The 15,309-nt window shown below is 49.7% G+C and overlaps 1 protein-coding gene across 1 annotated transcript in view; it reads right to left on the bottom strand.

Moving 5' to 3' along the window:
- Positions 1-347: 347 nt before the first annotated feature.
- Positions 348-15,309, bottom strand: part of PCOLCE2 (procollagen C-endopeptidase enhancer 2) — a 50,453-nt gene continuing 35,491 nt past the window's right edge. Inside the window, exons 7-9 of the mRNA XM_029076309.1 lie at positions 14,931-15,014; positions 6,344-6,511; positions 348-886 (exon numbers count right to left, since the gene is read on the bottom strand). Coding sequence (XP_028932142.1) covers positions 756-886; positions 6,344-6,511; positions 14,931-15,014 — 383 coding nt within the window. The 3' untranslated portion in view covers positions 348-755. The remainder of the gene's footprint in view (positions 887-6,343; positions 6,512-14,930; positions 15,015-15,309) is intronic.

Genomic DNA, 15,309 nt, shown 5'->3' with positions numbered 1-15,309 from the left:
GGGGAAATTTATTAGTGCTCAGCCTGCCTCGAGGTGTCCCTGGGGTGGCCCTCTTACTGTGAGCAATGGAAGAGAAGAGGGTTTGCCTCTAATTTCATGCTCTAAGCAGCGGTGGTTATAGTGTTTAAAATATCAAAGTAAAAAAGAACGTAAGAAGAAAAAGATAGAATTGAAATCCACCTACCCCAATAAACAGTCTAACACCATTTCAGCAAATTCTCCTGTGATCTGAGCTAGTCAGGAATAGGAATGTCTGCTATGAAAGCCCATAACCAAATCAAAGTCTGATTTCCATCTATTTTTAGCAGCCTGATTATTGTGGAGCTAGTCTAACGACTGCTACCCAACAATGTCTTAAAATATTTTATTAAGCATCGCTAAAAATGCGGGCGCCGTGTAACAACATTCTGAGCAAATGCTGAACGTGAAAATGAAATTCAGTATAAATATTGCACTTAGAAATTTCCTTTTTACATCTTCACACAACTCATTTCTTAAAGAAATCCTTTTCCAGAGATGTATAAATTAACAGTTTCCAAGTAGCCGGGGGGAGGGTGGTATACGGCCTTTTCGGATGGTAACTGCAATAGATCGCGTGGCTTATCGGAGGGAGCTCTTCGCTCCTGGATGCCCTCTGGGTAAATAGCAGCTATAGATGCTTCCATCGTGGCCAACGGCTTGATCTCGTCAGATCGCGCGACGGTTCACTGAGCTGGTTACTTCTACGGAGTGTGGTGCTTTTGGAGAGTTCGCCTTCAACACTGCTTGTTATTCAAGGCGTTCAGGAGCTTCTGATTCTTCATCTTGAAATTCATGATGAAGCTGCTTGGCAAAACTTTCCCTCGGCCCTCTTCATCCACCTGGCCCATGATAATGTAATTCAGGCCTGTCGGGGAGGTAGGGAGACACAGCAATGGGCATTTCTTTTCTCCCCAGAAATTAATTCATTTTTATTCAACTTAATTTTGGGTTGAGTAGAGAGGCGAGTCCCTGTGTTTGAGCCACTGAAATTTGACCAGACCCCCACAACCCCCTAGGGATTCTATTCTCTGTTGGCAATGGAGAGAAGCTGAGCGGCCTAGTGGAAGAAGCCCAGGTCTGGGAGTCAAGGTTCGTGGGTTCCAATCCTGACTGCCGTTTGACCCCGGGCTAGTCACTTCACTTCTCCGTGCCTCTGTTTCATCATCTGTAATTTTTTGTTTTTTAATGGGGTTTAAGTGCTTACTGTGTGCCAGGCACTGTAAGTAATAATCAGGCTGGACACAGACCCCATCCCGTGTAGGGCTCACGGTCGTAATCCCCATTTTGCAGATGAGGAAACTGAGGCACGGCGGAGTTAAGTGACTTACCCAAGGTCACACAGCACACAGTGGCAGAGCTGGGATCAGAACCCAGGTCCTTTAGACTCTCAGGCCTGTGATCTGTTAGGACACGCTGTTCTCCCTCCTCCTTAGACCGTGAGCCCCATGTGAGACAGGGATGGTGTCCCACCTGATTAAGTCATATCGAACCCAGCTCGCTCAGTACAGAGTAAACGCTGAGCAAATACCACAGTTATCATTATTATCACCTATTGAACTCAGCACACTCAGTACAGAGTAAGTGCTTAAGTACTACAACTATCATTATTATCATAGCACTTAAATTGCACAGTTATCATTAGAGAAGCTGCTGATCATCCTTCTGGGGAGGCCCTAGAGGTTATGTCTTTGGTCACCTCTGCTGGATAATAATAATAATGGTATTTGTTAAGTGCTTCCTAGGTGCCAAGCATTGTTCTCTAAGTGCTGGGATAGATACAAGGTTATCAGGTTGTCCCACGTGGGGCTCTCAGTCTTAATCCCCATTTTCCAGATGAGGTAACCGAGGCCCAGAGAAGTTAAATGGCTTGCCCAAAAGTCGGGATTAGAACCCACGATCTGATCTAGCAATGGGGTGTTTTGAGCACCTGTTGTATTCAGAGAACCATACCAGGCTATTAGGAAGAGAGTCGTGGAGATACAACACACACTCCCTGCCCTCAAGGAACTTAACAATCTAATATGAAAACAGGCTGATACAACCCACCTACATTTAGGAGGAGAAACAACTGGCAATAACAGAAATGTTGGGGAAGATGGGGAAGTTCCTCCATTTGGATCTGTGCCCTTTGGCACGTGGTGTTGGCCCCACCTCAGCACTTATGTACATCTTGTATGCTGACGACATAGCGACACCGTGGACACATCTCTCCCAGAAGGCCCCACCTCCATCTGCCATCGTATCCATAGAGTTTTCTTGGTAAAAATACAGAAGCGGTTTACCGTCGCCTCCTTCCACGCAGTCAACCTGAGCCTCCGCCCTCGACTCTCTCCCGTGCCGCTGCTGCCCAGCACAGGTGAGTTTTGACTCGTAGGAGATGGCCTTCCGCTCGCGAGCCACTGCCCAAGCTAGCAATGGAATGGGTAGGCCTCTGCTTGGCTCTCCCTCCTGTAGTCGAGACTGGTACAGTACTGGAAACTCGCCAGGTGAGACCCCGAAAGGGGCACTTATGTGCATAGCTCTATTTATATTAACGTCTGCCTCCCCCTCTAGATTGTAAGCTCATTGCAGGCAGAAAACGTGTCTCCCAACTCTAGTGTAAACAAGTGGTTGTATTTATCGAGTTTGGAGTGCTCTATTAAGTGCTTGGGGAGTACAATGTAACAGAGTTGGTAGACGCGTTCCCGGCCCGCAGCAAACCTACCTGTACGACCAGCATACTTGTACTCACCCAAGCGTCAGTACAGTGCTCTGCACACACACTAGGAGCTCAATAAATAGCACCGATTGACCAATTGCTAGATAAGTGAGTAAACGACAAAAGTACAGGTAATTGAAAAAGTACCTAAGTGCTGAGGTGGCCGTAGGGAGGCCACCCGCCGGGGGAGGGGGATATGAAGCAGGGGATTCAGGGCGGTTTTGAGGTGGGGAAGAGTTGTGGGCTGGGGAATCTGAAGGGAGGGGAACATAAAGAAGAGGGACTGAGCGAGACCAGGGGGAAGATAGTCCTAGAATAAAAATCCAATATCCCCGGCCGTGGGGGCGGGCGCTTGTACTGAACTGAGGCCGAGGGAAGATGAGGTAAGAAATACCATTAAACCATTGAACTGAGGCCGAGGGTCAGGCCAAGGCCTAGTTAGGTATGGCGTCGGGTGGTCGGGACCCCTGGGCTTCTCACCGAGGGCGAAGCGGGTTGTCGGTGCTTAGAGCAGTGCTTGGTACATAGTAAGCGCTTAACAAATATCATCATCATCATCACCACCCCTCCTGTTCGAATCCCGGCTCTGCTGCTTGCCAGCTGTGTGACTTTGGGCAAGTCACTTCACTTCTCTGTGCCTCAATTACCTCATCTGTAAAATGGGGATGAAAACTGTGAGCCCCAAGTGGGACAACCTGATCACCTTGTTTCCCCCAGCGCTTAGAACAGTGCTTTGCACATAGTAAGCGCTTAACAAATACCATTTATTTTCAGCCTCTCCCGAGCACTTAGGACAACTGGCCCCTTTCGGAACAGCCGCGTATTATAAATTATATTAATGTCTGCCTCCCCGCTTCAACTGGAAGCTTGTCGTGGGCACGATACCGTTGTACTTTGCTCTCCCAAATGTTCAGTTCAGTGCCCTGCACGTAGTAAGTGCTCAGTAAATACCACCGATTGATCTGGGTGGATGTTTTAGAGGATAGGAGGCAATGAGTGGGAGGCAGAAATATGAGTTTGGCTCAGGCCTCTTCCCTGTTCCCTCTGCTCCCTCTGCAGACAGCAATTCCGAAGGGGGGGGAGGAAGTGGCTGCAGGCAGCGAGAGAGCTGGTCAGGCCCCTCGGGGTCCGCCGGCCGGACCCCCAGGAAGCTGCCCTGGACCGATCGGGTCCATTGATTGGATGGTGGATGGTGGAACCCGGAGGGGTGTAAAGCCAATGTTTGATTCTGCTCCCAAGGTGGGCCAAACTGACCTTTGCCCCACATCCACTTTGGCGGGATCTGTCCGGACCCTCAAGTCGGTGGACAGCAGGGAACGTGTCTACCAACTGTTATGTTGAACTCTTCCAAGTGATTCGTCCATTCATTCATTCAATCGTATTTATTGAGTGCTTACTATGTGCAAAGAACTGTACTAAGCGCTTGGGAGTGCAGGTTCTGTACGTAGTAAGTGCTCAATAAATACCACTGATTGAGCAGCCAGTCACTCATCTCTTTCAGGTCGTTCTCCCATCTGCACCCCCGACCAGGGCCCTGAGGGGAGGGAGAGAATCCCCTGAGGATGCCACTTGTCTGCTGTGTGACCTTGGGTAAGTCGCTTCACTTCTCTGTGCCTCAGTTACCTCATCTATAAAATGGGGAATAAGACTGTGAGCCCCACCTGGGACAGGAACTGCATCCAAACGATAACCTCGTATGTACCCCAGTGCTTAGAAAAGTGCTGGGCACATAGTAAGTGCTTAAATATCATTTTTATTATTATTATTAGAGGCAAACTGGAGACTGATTCTCATTGCAGGTCTGGCTGCCGTGTGTATTTCTCGATTTCCTGCTTGCTAGCTGCTTCAAACGGGGCAGTTACATCTTTTTGACCTACCACTTGTTAACGCTGAGTTCTTGTTTACTTTTTAACTGCTGGTTTCAGTGCAACTTCAGTTGCGTCATTTTCTATAAACACCTCACACCAGCACTTGAGAAAACCAGACATGTGAAAGGCTTTTATGTATCACTATGTCAGTGGCATGGAAGACACTGCCCCATCCATCTGGCTATCCAGTGCTGAGGGCCCAGGCTCCCTGGAAAATCAGAGTTGAGAAACGCCTTCCACCACCACAGACTAATTTGGAGAACACAGGAGAAGCAGCATGGCCTAATGGATAATAATAATAATTAGTAGTAATAATAATAATGGCATTTGTTAAGTGCCATGTGCTGGGCACTGTACTAAGTGCTGGAATGAATGCGAGCAAATTGGGTTGGATACAGTTCATGTCCCACATGGGGCTCACAGTTTTAGTCCCCATTTTCCAGATGCGGTAACTGAGGCCCAGAGAAGTGAAATAACTTGCCTAAGGTCACACAGCAGACAAGTGGCGGAGCCAACAGTAGAACACATGACTCCCAGGCCCGTGCTCTATCCACTACTCCATGCTGCTTCCTGGGATAGAGCATGGGCCTGGGACTGCTTTGGGAATCCAGAGGACCTGGGTTATAATCCTAGCACCGCCACGCCTGCTGTGTGACATTGGGCAACTCATTTAACTTCTCTGTGCCTCGGTTTCCTCATCTGTAAAATGATTAAGACTATGAGCTCTGTGTAGGTCATGGACTGGGTCCAACCTCATTAGCTTGTTTCTACCCCAGTACTCAGTACAGTGGCCAGCACATAGTAAGTGCTCAAGAAATACCATTAAACCAAAAAAACCCCCCAAAACTAAAAAGGACGCGGGGCATCGACTCCTAGATTAGTCCCATGGTTCACACAGCCGAGGACTTGGTCCCCAAACCGTGGCATGGCAACAAGATGCTTGGAAGAACTGTATAATGGCTGCCCTCCTGAGTAAGCATACTTAAATTATCCTCCAGGAGTCTAGCATGGGCCTCTAGGCCAAGTCTGATGATCAGTAATTGTAATTGGGTAGGGCTTATTATTGATAATAATAATTGTGGTATCTAAGTGTTTACTATGTGCCGGGCACCTTACTAAATGCAGGGGGGAATACAAGCAAATCAAGTTGGACACAGTCTGAATCCCCATTTTACAGATGAGGTAACGGAGGCACAGAGAAGGGAAGTGACTTGCTCTAGGTCACACAGCAGACAAGGGGCAGAGACGTGATTAGAACTCTCTAATCCCTCCGATTCCCAAGGCCTGTGCTCTATCCAAGGTAAGGAGCAAAATGCAGAAGCCTCAGTTTTGCAGAAAATGAGGCTTGTTTGAAGTTATGCTTTTAGTGGAGCTCAAAACTTCTGCCCCACCACCGGCGCGCTGTCCCAATCCCTGTGGTAATTGGGGATGGTCCTCCATGGTCCAGTGGACGCTGGCTGAGAAAGGGAGCTTTTACGTGGGGAAGCCGAACCCAGGGCTTGGGATGGTTGAGGTGGTGAGCAGAGACCTCCTAGAAGCCCTGACTGCTCAATGAAAGGGTTTTTACCAGCCCCGCAAGTGCGGACACTGAGGCCACGGGCCACGGTAGGGAATAGAGGGCTGCCGCGGGTGGGTGAGGGGAGCCCGGGGCCGGCCCCGGTCAGCTAGCTGTCTCCCCTCAGGACCCACGCCTCCCGGGGAAGGCCCCCTGCCGTCGCCCCCGTTGGCACCCTGGCCGGGCCGCTCGGTCACTCACCTCTCCGAAGGAGGGGGCACTGCTTACAGACCACGATGATCTTGGCGCTCATATTCTTGCCCGCCTGCTGGATGGCCAGGTTCCCCGCTTTGTGCACGTTAATGATTGACACAGTCGCCTGCAGGCTGGTCCCTCGTGGGACTGTGGAGATCACGGTTCCTGCCAGCACTAAAGGAAGACAGACTGAGTTTAAGCCATTTTAGCTCATTTCCTTCGAAGCTTCAGATGGACCCCGGTGACATTAGAGACGCTCTTCGTCTTTCCTCCTAGCTTCCCCATCTCCTTTGCCAACTCCCTGTCCGAGAAGCCCACTCCCTTGGTGGCATTTTTGACGTGTCGCTATCTTTTATCCTTTACATTCAGTCTGTCACTGAGCCCTGCCAGTTCTTTATCCACCAGGCCCTTCCCACCCAAATGGCCAACCCTCTGGTTCAAGCGCTCCTCAACTCCCGATCACGTTACCATATCAGCCTCCTCACTGGTCTCCCTGCCTCCAGACTCTCTCCCTTTTTTAGTCTCCACTTTGCTCTACAGCCTGGACCTTCTTCCTAAAATGCCATTCTGTTCAACTCACTGTCTTCCTCAAAAATAGCCAGTGCCTAACCGTTTCCTTCTGCAGCCCAGAATAAGTATTTGTTCACTTGTCCATCTTTCTATTTTATTTTCCCTCCCAATTGCAAATTATTTTGTGACTGTCTCCTCCTGTTAGATTATAAGATTCACAGGGCAGAAATCACCTCTATTCTATTCTCCCAAGCACTTAGAAGTGTTGCTTTGCACACAGTAAGTGCTCAAATATTACCAACTGATTGCTGTTTCCACCTTGGTCGGGTATAGCGAAGCATAGTGGCAAGAGCTCGGACTTGGGAGTCAGAGGATGAGGTTTCTAATCCTGGTTCTGCCACTTGTCTGCTGTGTGACCTTGGGCAAGTCACTTCACTTCTCTGTGCCTCAGTTACCTCATCTGGAAAATTGGGATTAAGACTGTGAGCCCCACGTGGGACAACCTGATTACCTTGTATCTACCCTAGCGCTTAGAACAGATTATTGTGTCAGCCTTCTCTCTGATCTCCCTTCCTCCTGTCTCTCCCCGCTCCAGTCTATTCTTCACTCCGCTGCCTGCTCATCTTCCTGCAGAAACGCTCTGGGCCTGTCACTTCCCTTCTTAAAAACCTCCAGTGGTTGCCCATCGACCTCCGCACGAAACAAAAACTTCTCACTCTAGGCTTCGAGGCTCTCCATCCCCTTGCCCCCTCCTACCTCTCCTCCCTTCTCTCTTTCCACTGCCCACCCTGCACGCTCCGCTCCTCTGCCGCCCACCTCCTCACCGGCCCTCGGTCTCGCCTATCCCGCCGTCGACCCCCGGGCCACGTCCTCCCGCTGTCCTGGAACGCCCTCCTTCCTCACCTCCGCCAAACTAATTATCTCCCCCTCTTCAAAACCCTACTTAGAGGTCACCTCCTCAAAGAGACCTTCCCAGACTGAGCTCCCCTTTTCCCTCTGCTCCCTCTGCTGCCCCTCTACCCCCCCTTCACCTCCCCTCAGCTAAGCCCTCTTTTCCCCCCTTTCCCTCTGCTCCTCCCCCCTCCTTTCCCCTCCCCTCAGCACCGTACTCGTCCGCTCAACTGTATATATTTTCATCACCCTATTTATTTTGTTAATAAGATGTATATCACCTTGATTCTATTTATTTGCTATTGTTTTAATGAGATGTTCTTCCCCTTGATTCTATTTATTGCCATTGTTCTTGTCTGTCTCCCCCGATTAGACTGTAAGTCCGTCAAAGGGCAGGGACTGTCTCTATCTGTTACCGATTTGTACATTCTAAGTGCTTAGTACTGTGCTCTTCACATAGTAAGCGCTCAATGAATACTAGTGAATGAATGAATGAATGCTTGGCATATAGTAAGTGCTTAACAAATACCATTATCATTATTATTATTTTTATTATTAGCCAATCACTCCAAAAGCCACTGTGGCCGGCAGATTAGAGGCTCTTTGAAGACTGGCCAGATCGACTGCCCTCTAGACTGTAAGTAAGCTCCTCCTGGGATGGGAACATGTCTACCAACTCTGTTGTACTGCACTCTCCCAGGTACAGTGCTCTGCACACAGTAAGCACTCAATAAATATAATTGATGGATTGACCACTGGGTTTAATTTTACACTATGGTGTCTTTGGGTTTTGGGCTCAGTGTGTCCTAAATGCAGTCAGGGACCTGGGAGGGGGTGGAGGGGCAGTGGGGGAAGATAAATTTACATACTGTTTTCCCAAGAAGGGACCATTCAATTTCCCATTCAGTGATTCCCAGATGGTGATGTGGTTCCCAGAGGGATAAATAAGAATTCGTGTCAGGGCCGAGTCCAGCTTAGAGGGGCCATTTACCCTTAAGGGAAATTTCAGAGAAAGGTTCATGAAGCGGCTAAGTGATGGATAGTCTCTGCCAGGTCTACACAGAGAGTATCCTGGTTGAAACTGGGGGAATCTATGGTCAGCCCATATCTGAGCTTTCTCTCCCTGCATCTCACCCGCGCCCATTTTCTATCTGATGTTTTTGCCCTGGTTCTCGTTCCTCAATCCATCAGTGGTATTTATTAAGCACTTACTGTGTGCAGAGCACCGTATTAACCATCCAAACTGCTACCACCTTAACCCAAGCAGCATCGATCCTATCCCTCCGCGATTACTGTACCAGCCTTTTTGCTGACCTCCCCGGCCCCTGTCTCTCCCTACTTCCAGTCCATACTCGACTCTGCTGCCTGGATCACTTTTCTACAAAAACGTTCGGGCCGTGTTTCCCCACTCCTCAAAAAACTCCAGTGGCTGCCCAGCTACCTCCACATCAAACAAAAACTCCTCACCATTGGCTTTAAAGCAGTCGATCATCTTGCCCCTGTCTGCTTCACCTCACTACTCTCCTACTACAACCCAGCCCGCACACTTCACTCCGCTAATGCCAACCTTCTCACTGTGCCTCAATCAAATCTATCTTGCCGCCGACCACTCGCCCTCGTTCTGCCTCTGGTCTGGAATGTCCTACCTCTTCAAATCCGACAGACGATTACTCTTCCCCTCTTCAAAGCCTTATTGAAAGCACTTCTCCTCCAAGAGGTCCTCCCTGACTAAGCACCCTCTTTCCTCTTCTCCCACTCCCTTCTGCGTTGCTCTGACTTGCTCCCTTTGTTCTTCCCCTTCTCCCAGCCCTACAGCACTGATGTACATATCTGTAATTTATTTGTTTAAATTAATGGCTGTCTCTCCCCGCCCCAACCGACTGTCAGCTCACTGTGGGCAAGGAACGTGCCTGTTTATTGTTCTACTGTACTCTCCCAAGCATTTAGTACAGAGAACTGCACACGGTAAATGCTCAATAAATACGACTGAATGAAGACTAAGCACTTGGCAGGGTACAGTATAACAGAGTTGGCAGACTCGTTCCCTGTCCACAACGCAGCGACCGTCTAGTGTCTCCTCTATTTCTCTCGGGTCCCCGGAGCCCCCTCTCTCAGCTGTAGCCGCTCTGAGCCCCGGGGATCCCTCCGTGTGGCCTTAGCAGCCTCCTTGGCTCTTCCTGCTGAGGAGAGCCATCATCATACTTTCAGTTCCCCAACTTCTCTGCCCCTGCCATCTGTGACCTTGTGTCATTCGCTGTGCCTGTGCAAGAGGCAGAACCACTCCAGAGGGCAGAGAGGCCCTAGATAGCGCTGACTGCGGCTGAGGTTCCCCACGTGGAAAACTAAAGCGGTTGACACGACAAAAGGTCAGTCAGCGACAGTTTCGCAGGCTAAGAGAGCGTGGGTAATTGGCACGTGGCCATAGATGAGGCCAAGTTGACCACGTCCCCCAATCCCGCCTGGAGCTAGCCTGATAGGCTCTGACGATTTTTGTTTTTCTGACCTTCAGAGTGGGCAACTTATACGCTGAGCTCGCGGAGGCGCTGGGGGGTTGTGGCCCCGGGATTTCTCGTCAGATTCCTGATTGGCCTGCGGGCAATCCCATCAGCCGGCGGTCTCTGTGGTCCGATACGGAAGGCCCCCGGCTGTTGGCCGGGCTCAGAAGCGGGACAAATGGCAGTGATTCCAAAATGCCCGTGATGCCCTGCCTTCCCACCGAGGAGGGTCAACCTGTCAGGAGGGTTGGACTGGATGGGGTTGACATCGTTGTCGCTGCATTTCAACAACGGTCTGAGGAAGACCAGGCAGCGAAGCTCTACTATAATCATAATGATGGTACTTGTTAAGTGCTTACTATGTGCTAGCACTGTTCTACTATGAAGCCGGGCCCTGAGCAGGGCTGGGAGACAAGCTTTAGTGTAGGCCAGCATGGGACCTTGAGAGGAAAGGAATCAGGGCAGGAGGGGAAAGGGTTCTTCAGGGCTAGGAGAGGAATGCTGCCCCTTCCTGGGATGAAAGGAAAGACTCGATCGATGGTATCTATTGAGCGCTTACCGTGTACAGAGCACTGTACTAATAACATGGGAGAGTACACCCAACAGAGCTGGCAGACATGTCCCTGCCCACAAGGACCTTACAGTCTGGCAGGGGGACAGACTTTAAAATGCATTATACATATGTCCCTGCCCACAAGGACCTTACAGTTCAGAGGCAGGGACAGACTTTCAAAATACATTACACATACGTGCCTAAGTGCTGGGGGGCTGACGGTGGGATGAATATGAAGGTGGGGGCTTAAAGGGAACAGAGCCAATCGCTCAAGCATCACAAAAGGTAGGGGAAGTTGGGGAAATGAGACCTGAGGTAGGGAAGGCCTCTTGGAGATGTGATTTTGGTAAGGTTTTGAAGGAAAGGAAGAGTGGTGATATGGCATATTTGAAGGGGGAGGGAGTTCATTCATTCAGTCATATTTATTGAGTGCTTACTATGTGCAGAGCACTGTACTAAGTGCTTAGAATGCACAATTCAGCAACAGAACCAGAGGGAGGTAGGAAGTCAATGGCAAGATCAGGGTATGTGAGTAGGTTGGCATTGGCATTTAGGAGAAGCAGCGTGGCTCAGTGAAAGAGCCCGGGCTTGGGAATCAGAGGCCATGGTTCTAATCCCGGCCCCACCACTTGTCAGCTGTGTGACTTTGGGCAAGTCACTCAACTTCTCTATTTCTCAATTCCCTCATCTGTAAAATGGGGATTAAGACTGTGCTGCCCCACATGGGTCAACCTGATGACCTTGTATCTACTCCAGTGCTTAGAACAGTGTATGGCACATAGTAAGCACCTAAATACCATAATTAGCTAATTAATTGAAGGAGCGAAGTATGTGGGCTGGGTTGTAGCTGGAAATCAACAAGTTAAGATAGTGGGTGGGGGAGAGCTGATTGAGCGCTTTAAAGCCAATGGTAAGGAGTTCCTGTTTGATGCATAGGTGGATGGGCAACCACTAGAGGTTCCTGAGTAGTGGGGAAACGTGGACCGTGTTTGTGTTTTTTAGAGAAATGATCCAGACAGCAGACTGAAGTAGGGACTGGGGTGGGGAGAGGCAGGAGGCAGAGCGGTCAGCAGGGAGGCTGATGCAGTAATCAAGGTGGGATATGATCAGTGCTTGGTAGCACTGTGGATGGAGAGAAAAGGGTGGACTTTATAATGTTGCTAAAGGTAGAACTGAAAGGGTTTGGTGCCACTGAATATGTAGCTTGAATGAGAGATGAGTTGAGGATAATGCCATGGTTACAGGTTTGCGAGATAGGGAGGATAATGACATCTGCAATTCTGGGAAAGAAACAGGGAGGACAAGCTTTGGTTGTGAAGACGAAGAGTTCTGTTTTGGATATGTTTACTTTGAGATACAGGAGAAGATGTGAGAAGGGCAGAAGTCAGGGCTGGTAAGCTAGATTTGAGAATCATCCACGTAGGGTTGAACCCATGGGAGCACACGAGTTCTCTAGGGGGACAGGTGTAGACGGAGAAAAGAAGGGGAACCAGACCTGAGTTCTGAGGGATGCCCACACTTGAGGAATGGAAGACAAAGGAGGAAACAGCAAAAGAGATTGAGGTGTCATCAGAGAGAGAGGAGGAGAATCAGAAGAGGACAGCGACAGTGAAGCCAAGGTTGGATAATGCTTCAAGGAGAAGGGGGTGGTCCACAGTGCCGAAGGCAGCTGAGGGATTGAGGAGGATTAGGTTGGAGTAGAGGCCATTGAATTTGGCAAATAAGAAGTCATAGGTAAGCACAGAGAAGCAGTGTGGCATAATGGATAGACCTGGGAGTCAGAAGGACCTGGTTTCTAATCTTGGCTCTGCCCCTTGTCTACTATGTGACCTTGGGGAAGTCATTTAAATTATTTGTGCCTTGGTTCCCTCATCTGTAAAATGGGGGTGAAGACTGTGAACTCTATGTGGGGCAGAAACTGTAACCAACCTGATTAACGTGGATTTACTTCAGCACTTAGTACAATGATTGGCACATAGTAAATGCTTAAGTACCTTTTTTTTAAAAGAAAAAAAAGCTTTAGAGAGGGCTGGTTCTGAGGAGTGAAGGGGGTGGAAGGGAGTGAAGGGGGTGGAAGCCAGATTGGAGGGGAATCAAGGAGAGAATTACAGGAGAGGAAGTGGAGACTGGGTATACAAAACTCAGTGAATTTGGAGAAGCATGGTAGGAGGGATCCAGGGGGTCAAGGGAGAGGGTTTCTTTTAGGAAAGGGGAGACGTGGGCATGTTTGAAAGCAGGGGAGAAGAAGCCACTGGAAACTGAATGTTTGAAGAAGGTGGCTGGGGGGGGGTGGGTGGCGGGGAGAAGGAAAGAGGCAAGTGTTTTGATAAGGTGCCATTCCTCATCTTACCTCTCCCCGCAGCCCGGCCTGAATACAAATACAGAACAAGTGTACTATATAACAAGTATGATGCCCTCGTGACTCTGAACAGGTTTTTAATATATCAACAGATGTCTGCCTTCACATCAACCTATCCCTCTGTTTACTCCTAAACATTCACTTCTTCACTCTCAAGGACCCAAGGACCCAGTTCTATCCTGGGGAAGATTCCCTTCATTTTTGACCTGTTCCTGACCCAGTGACTGCTCCTCCTCCTCATCACAGAAACCTGGCTCTTCCCAGATGAAACCGTCTCCCTTGTGTGCTCAACAGGGGGTGGCCTCTTTTTCTCCCACTCCCTCAGACTCACTGGGAAAGGAAGGAAGCCAACTCCTCTTCCTTCTCTCCCCTTCCACCTCCCCCACCTCTCTCTTTTCCTTCCTTTGAAGGCCATATCATTCGCCTCTACCACTCCCTCCAGTTACCAGTCACAGCCATCTGCCAACCCACATCCAACTTCCTGAACCATTTTGATCCCTTTCTCACATTCCCTCTCGCTTTCTCCATCCCTTCATTGATACTTGAGCACTTCAGTATCTATGTGGAAGTCCCCTATGATCCTTTCACTGTCCACCTCCTCTCCTAAACTCCACTGACCTCCTGCTCGACGCCCCCCATACACTCACTAATTTGGGTACATAACTGAGCTCATCAATTCTAGCCACTGTACGTTTGTACATTTGTACTGTACGTTTGGTCTATCCTCACCAAACTGAGAAATTCCTCTATCCCACCACACCTCCTCACCTGCCTTCTCTCCTACACACACACACCCCTCTACAAATTTGCACTGTTCCGTCACTGAGACCTCTGATCTTTTGACCTGAACCAATTTTATAAAGTCTCTATGCCTAAGCTACCTTCCCTCAGTGTACATATTGATGCTCTTGAGACCTCCCTCTCTAGTGAACTCTCAACTCACTCCCCTTTCCCTTCATCAAAGGGATGAGGTGGGAGGCAAAAGAAGAGGGAGGAAATCTCCTCTCAAAATATTAGAAAGGATGAGAGAGCATCCTATCCCCCTCTAGAGTGTAAACTTGTTATGGGCAGAGAAAGTGTCTACCAACTCTGTTATGCTGTACTCTCCAAAGTGCTTAATACAGTACTCTGCACACAGTAAGCACTCAATAAATAAGATTGATTGAGAGTAGAAGAGGGGGCAGGACAGGGGAGATTTTAGGGAGATCACTTATGATGCTTTCAATTTTACTGATAAAGGACGTGGCCAGGCCATTAAAGGCAAGGATGGAGAAATATTGTTGCTGGTCAGAGGAGGGGACAGAGTTAAACCAGGCTTGCGAGGTGGACTCAGCGAAGGCCCAGGATTGGAAAAATCCAAGCCACATTTGCCAGGTGCACTGTTTCCTTTGAGATGCACTTTTTGTCAGAGAGCAAGTCCTAGATCTTCCGGTCACATGGCTAGACTAGCAGCTCATGAATAATGGCCCTCCTGGTTCAACCCCTCCATCCATCTGTCCGTCCGTCCGTCTCTTCCAGGTCTGGGGGCCCTAAGGGGCCCCGGGAAGCTTGGAGGAACTAAAATACTGGCTAGAAACCTTTTTCCATTTTGATGAGACATGGCCTGCCCAACTCCCCGCTGGACTTCCCCCCACTGACCCCCCTGGACCACTCATCCATGGCTCTCTCTAAGCCCCTTCTTTTCATGCATGAACAATTCTTCCTTGGCCATGTAGTCTACCATCGCTCTGGGAGACTCAGGAGCTGCCCTTGCCCCAAACTGCCGTGCCCCTGCCGCTTCCTTACCAAAATTACTGGAACAGTAATTACTCTCCAGGGTCCCTCGGCGCCTGCACTTCTGCTGACAAAGGGGCACGGTAGGCTTCAAACCTGTTTTTGAGAAGGAAGCTGTTAATTAAGATGCCCTCCCGGGGTCACGGCCTCCCCAGGGGCGGCTCTTGAGCCGGCCCGCCGCAGGTCTGTCCTCATGAGCACAGTCCACCTCCTGCCCCAACCCGGCGGCTCTCGGGAGGCGATGCCTTTCCCGAGTCTCTGGCTCCTGAAGGATTGGGATGCTGTGCTTCGCTCCCAGCCCTGCAAACCCTGAGGGCACCCCCTGACAGCCTGGATTTCCACGGCTGGCATCCTCTCCCCTCTGAAATATTGTGACGGCACCACAGGTGGC

Source organism: Ornithorhynchus anatinus, chromosome 1 (genome assembly GCF_004115215.2).
Source record: "Ornithorhynchus anatinus isolate Pmale09 chromosome 1, mOrnAna1.pri.v4, whole genome shotgun sequence".
NCBI lineage: Eukaryota > Metazoa > Chordata > Mammalia > Monotremata > Ornithorhynchidae > Ornithorhynchus > Ornithorhynchus anatinus.
Note: the sequence above shows the minus strand (reverse complement) of the source record. Positions and strands in the feature narration are given on the sequence as shown.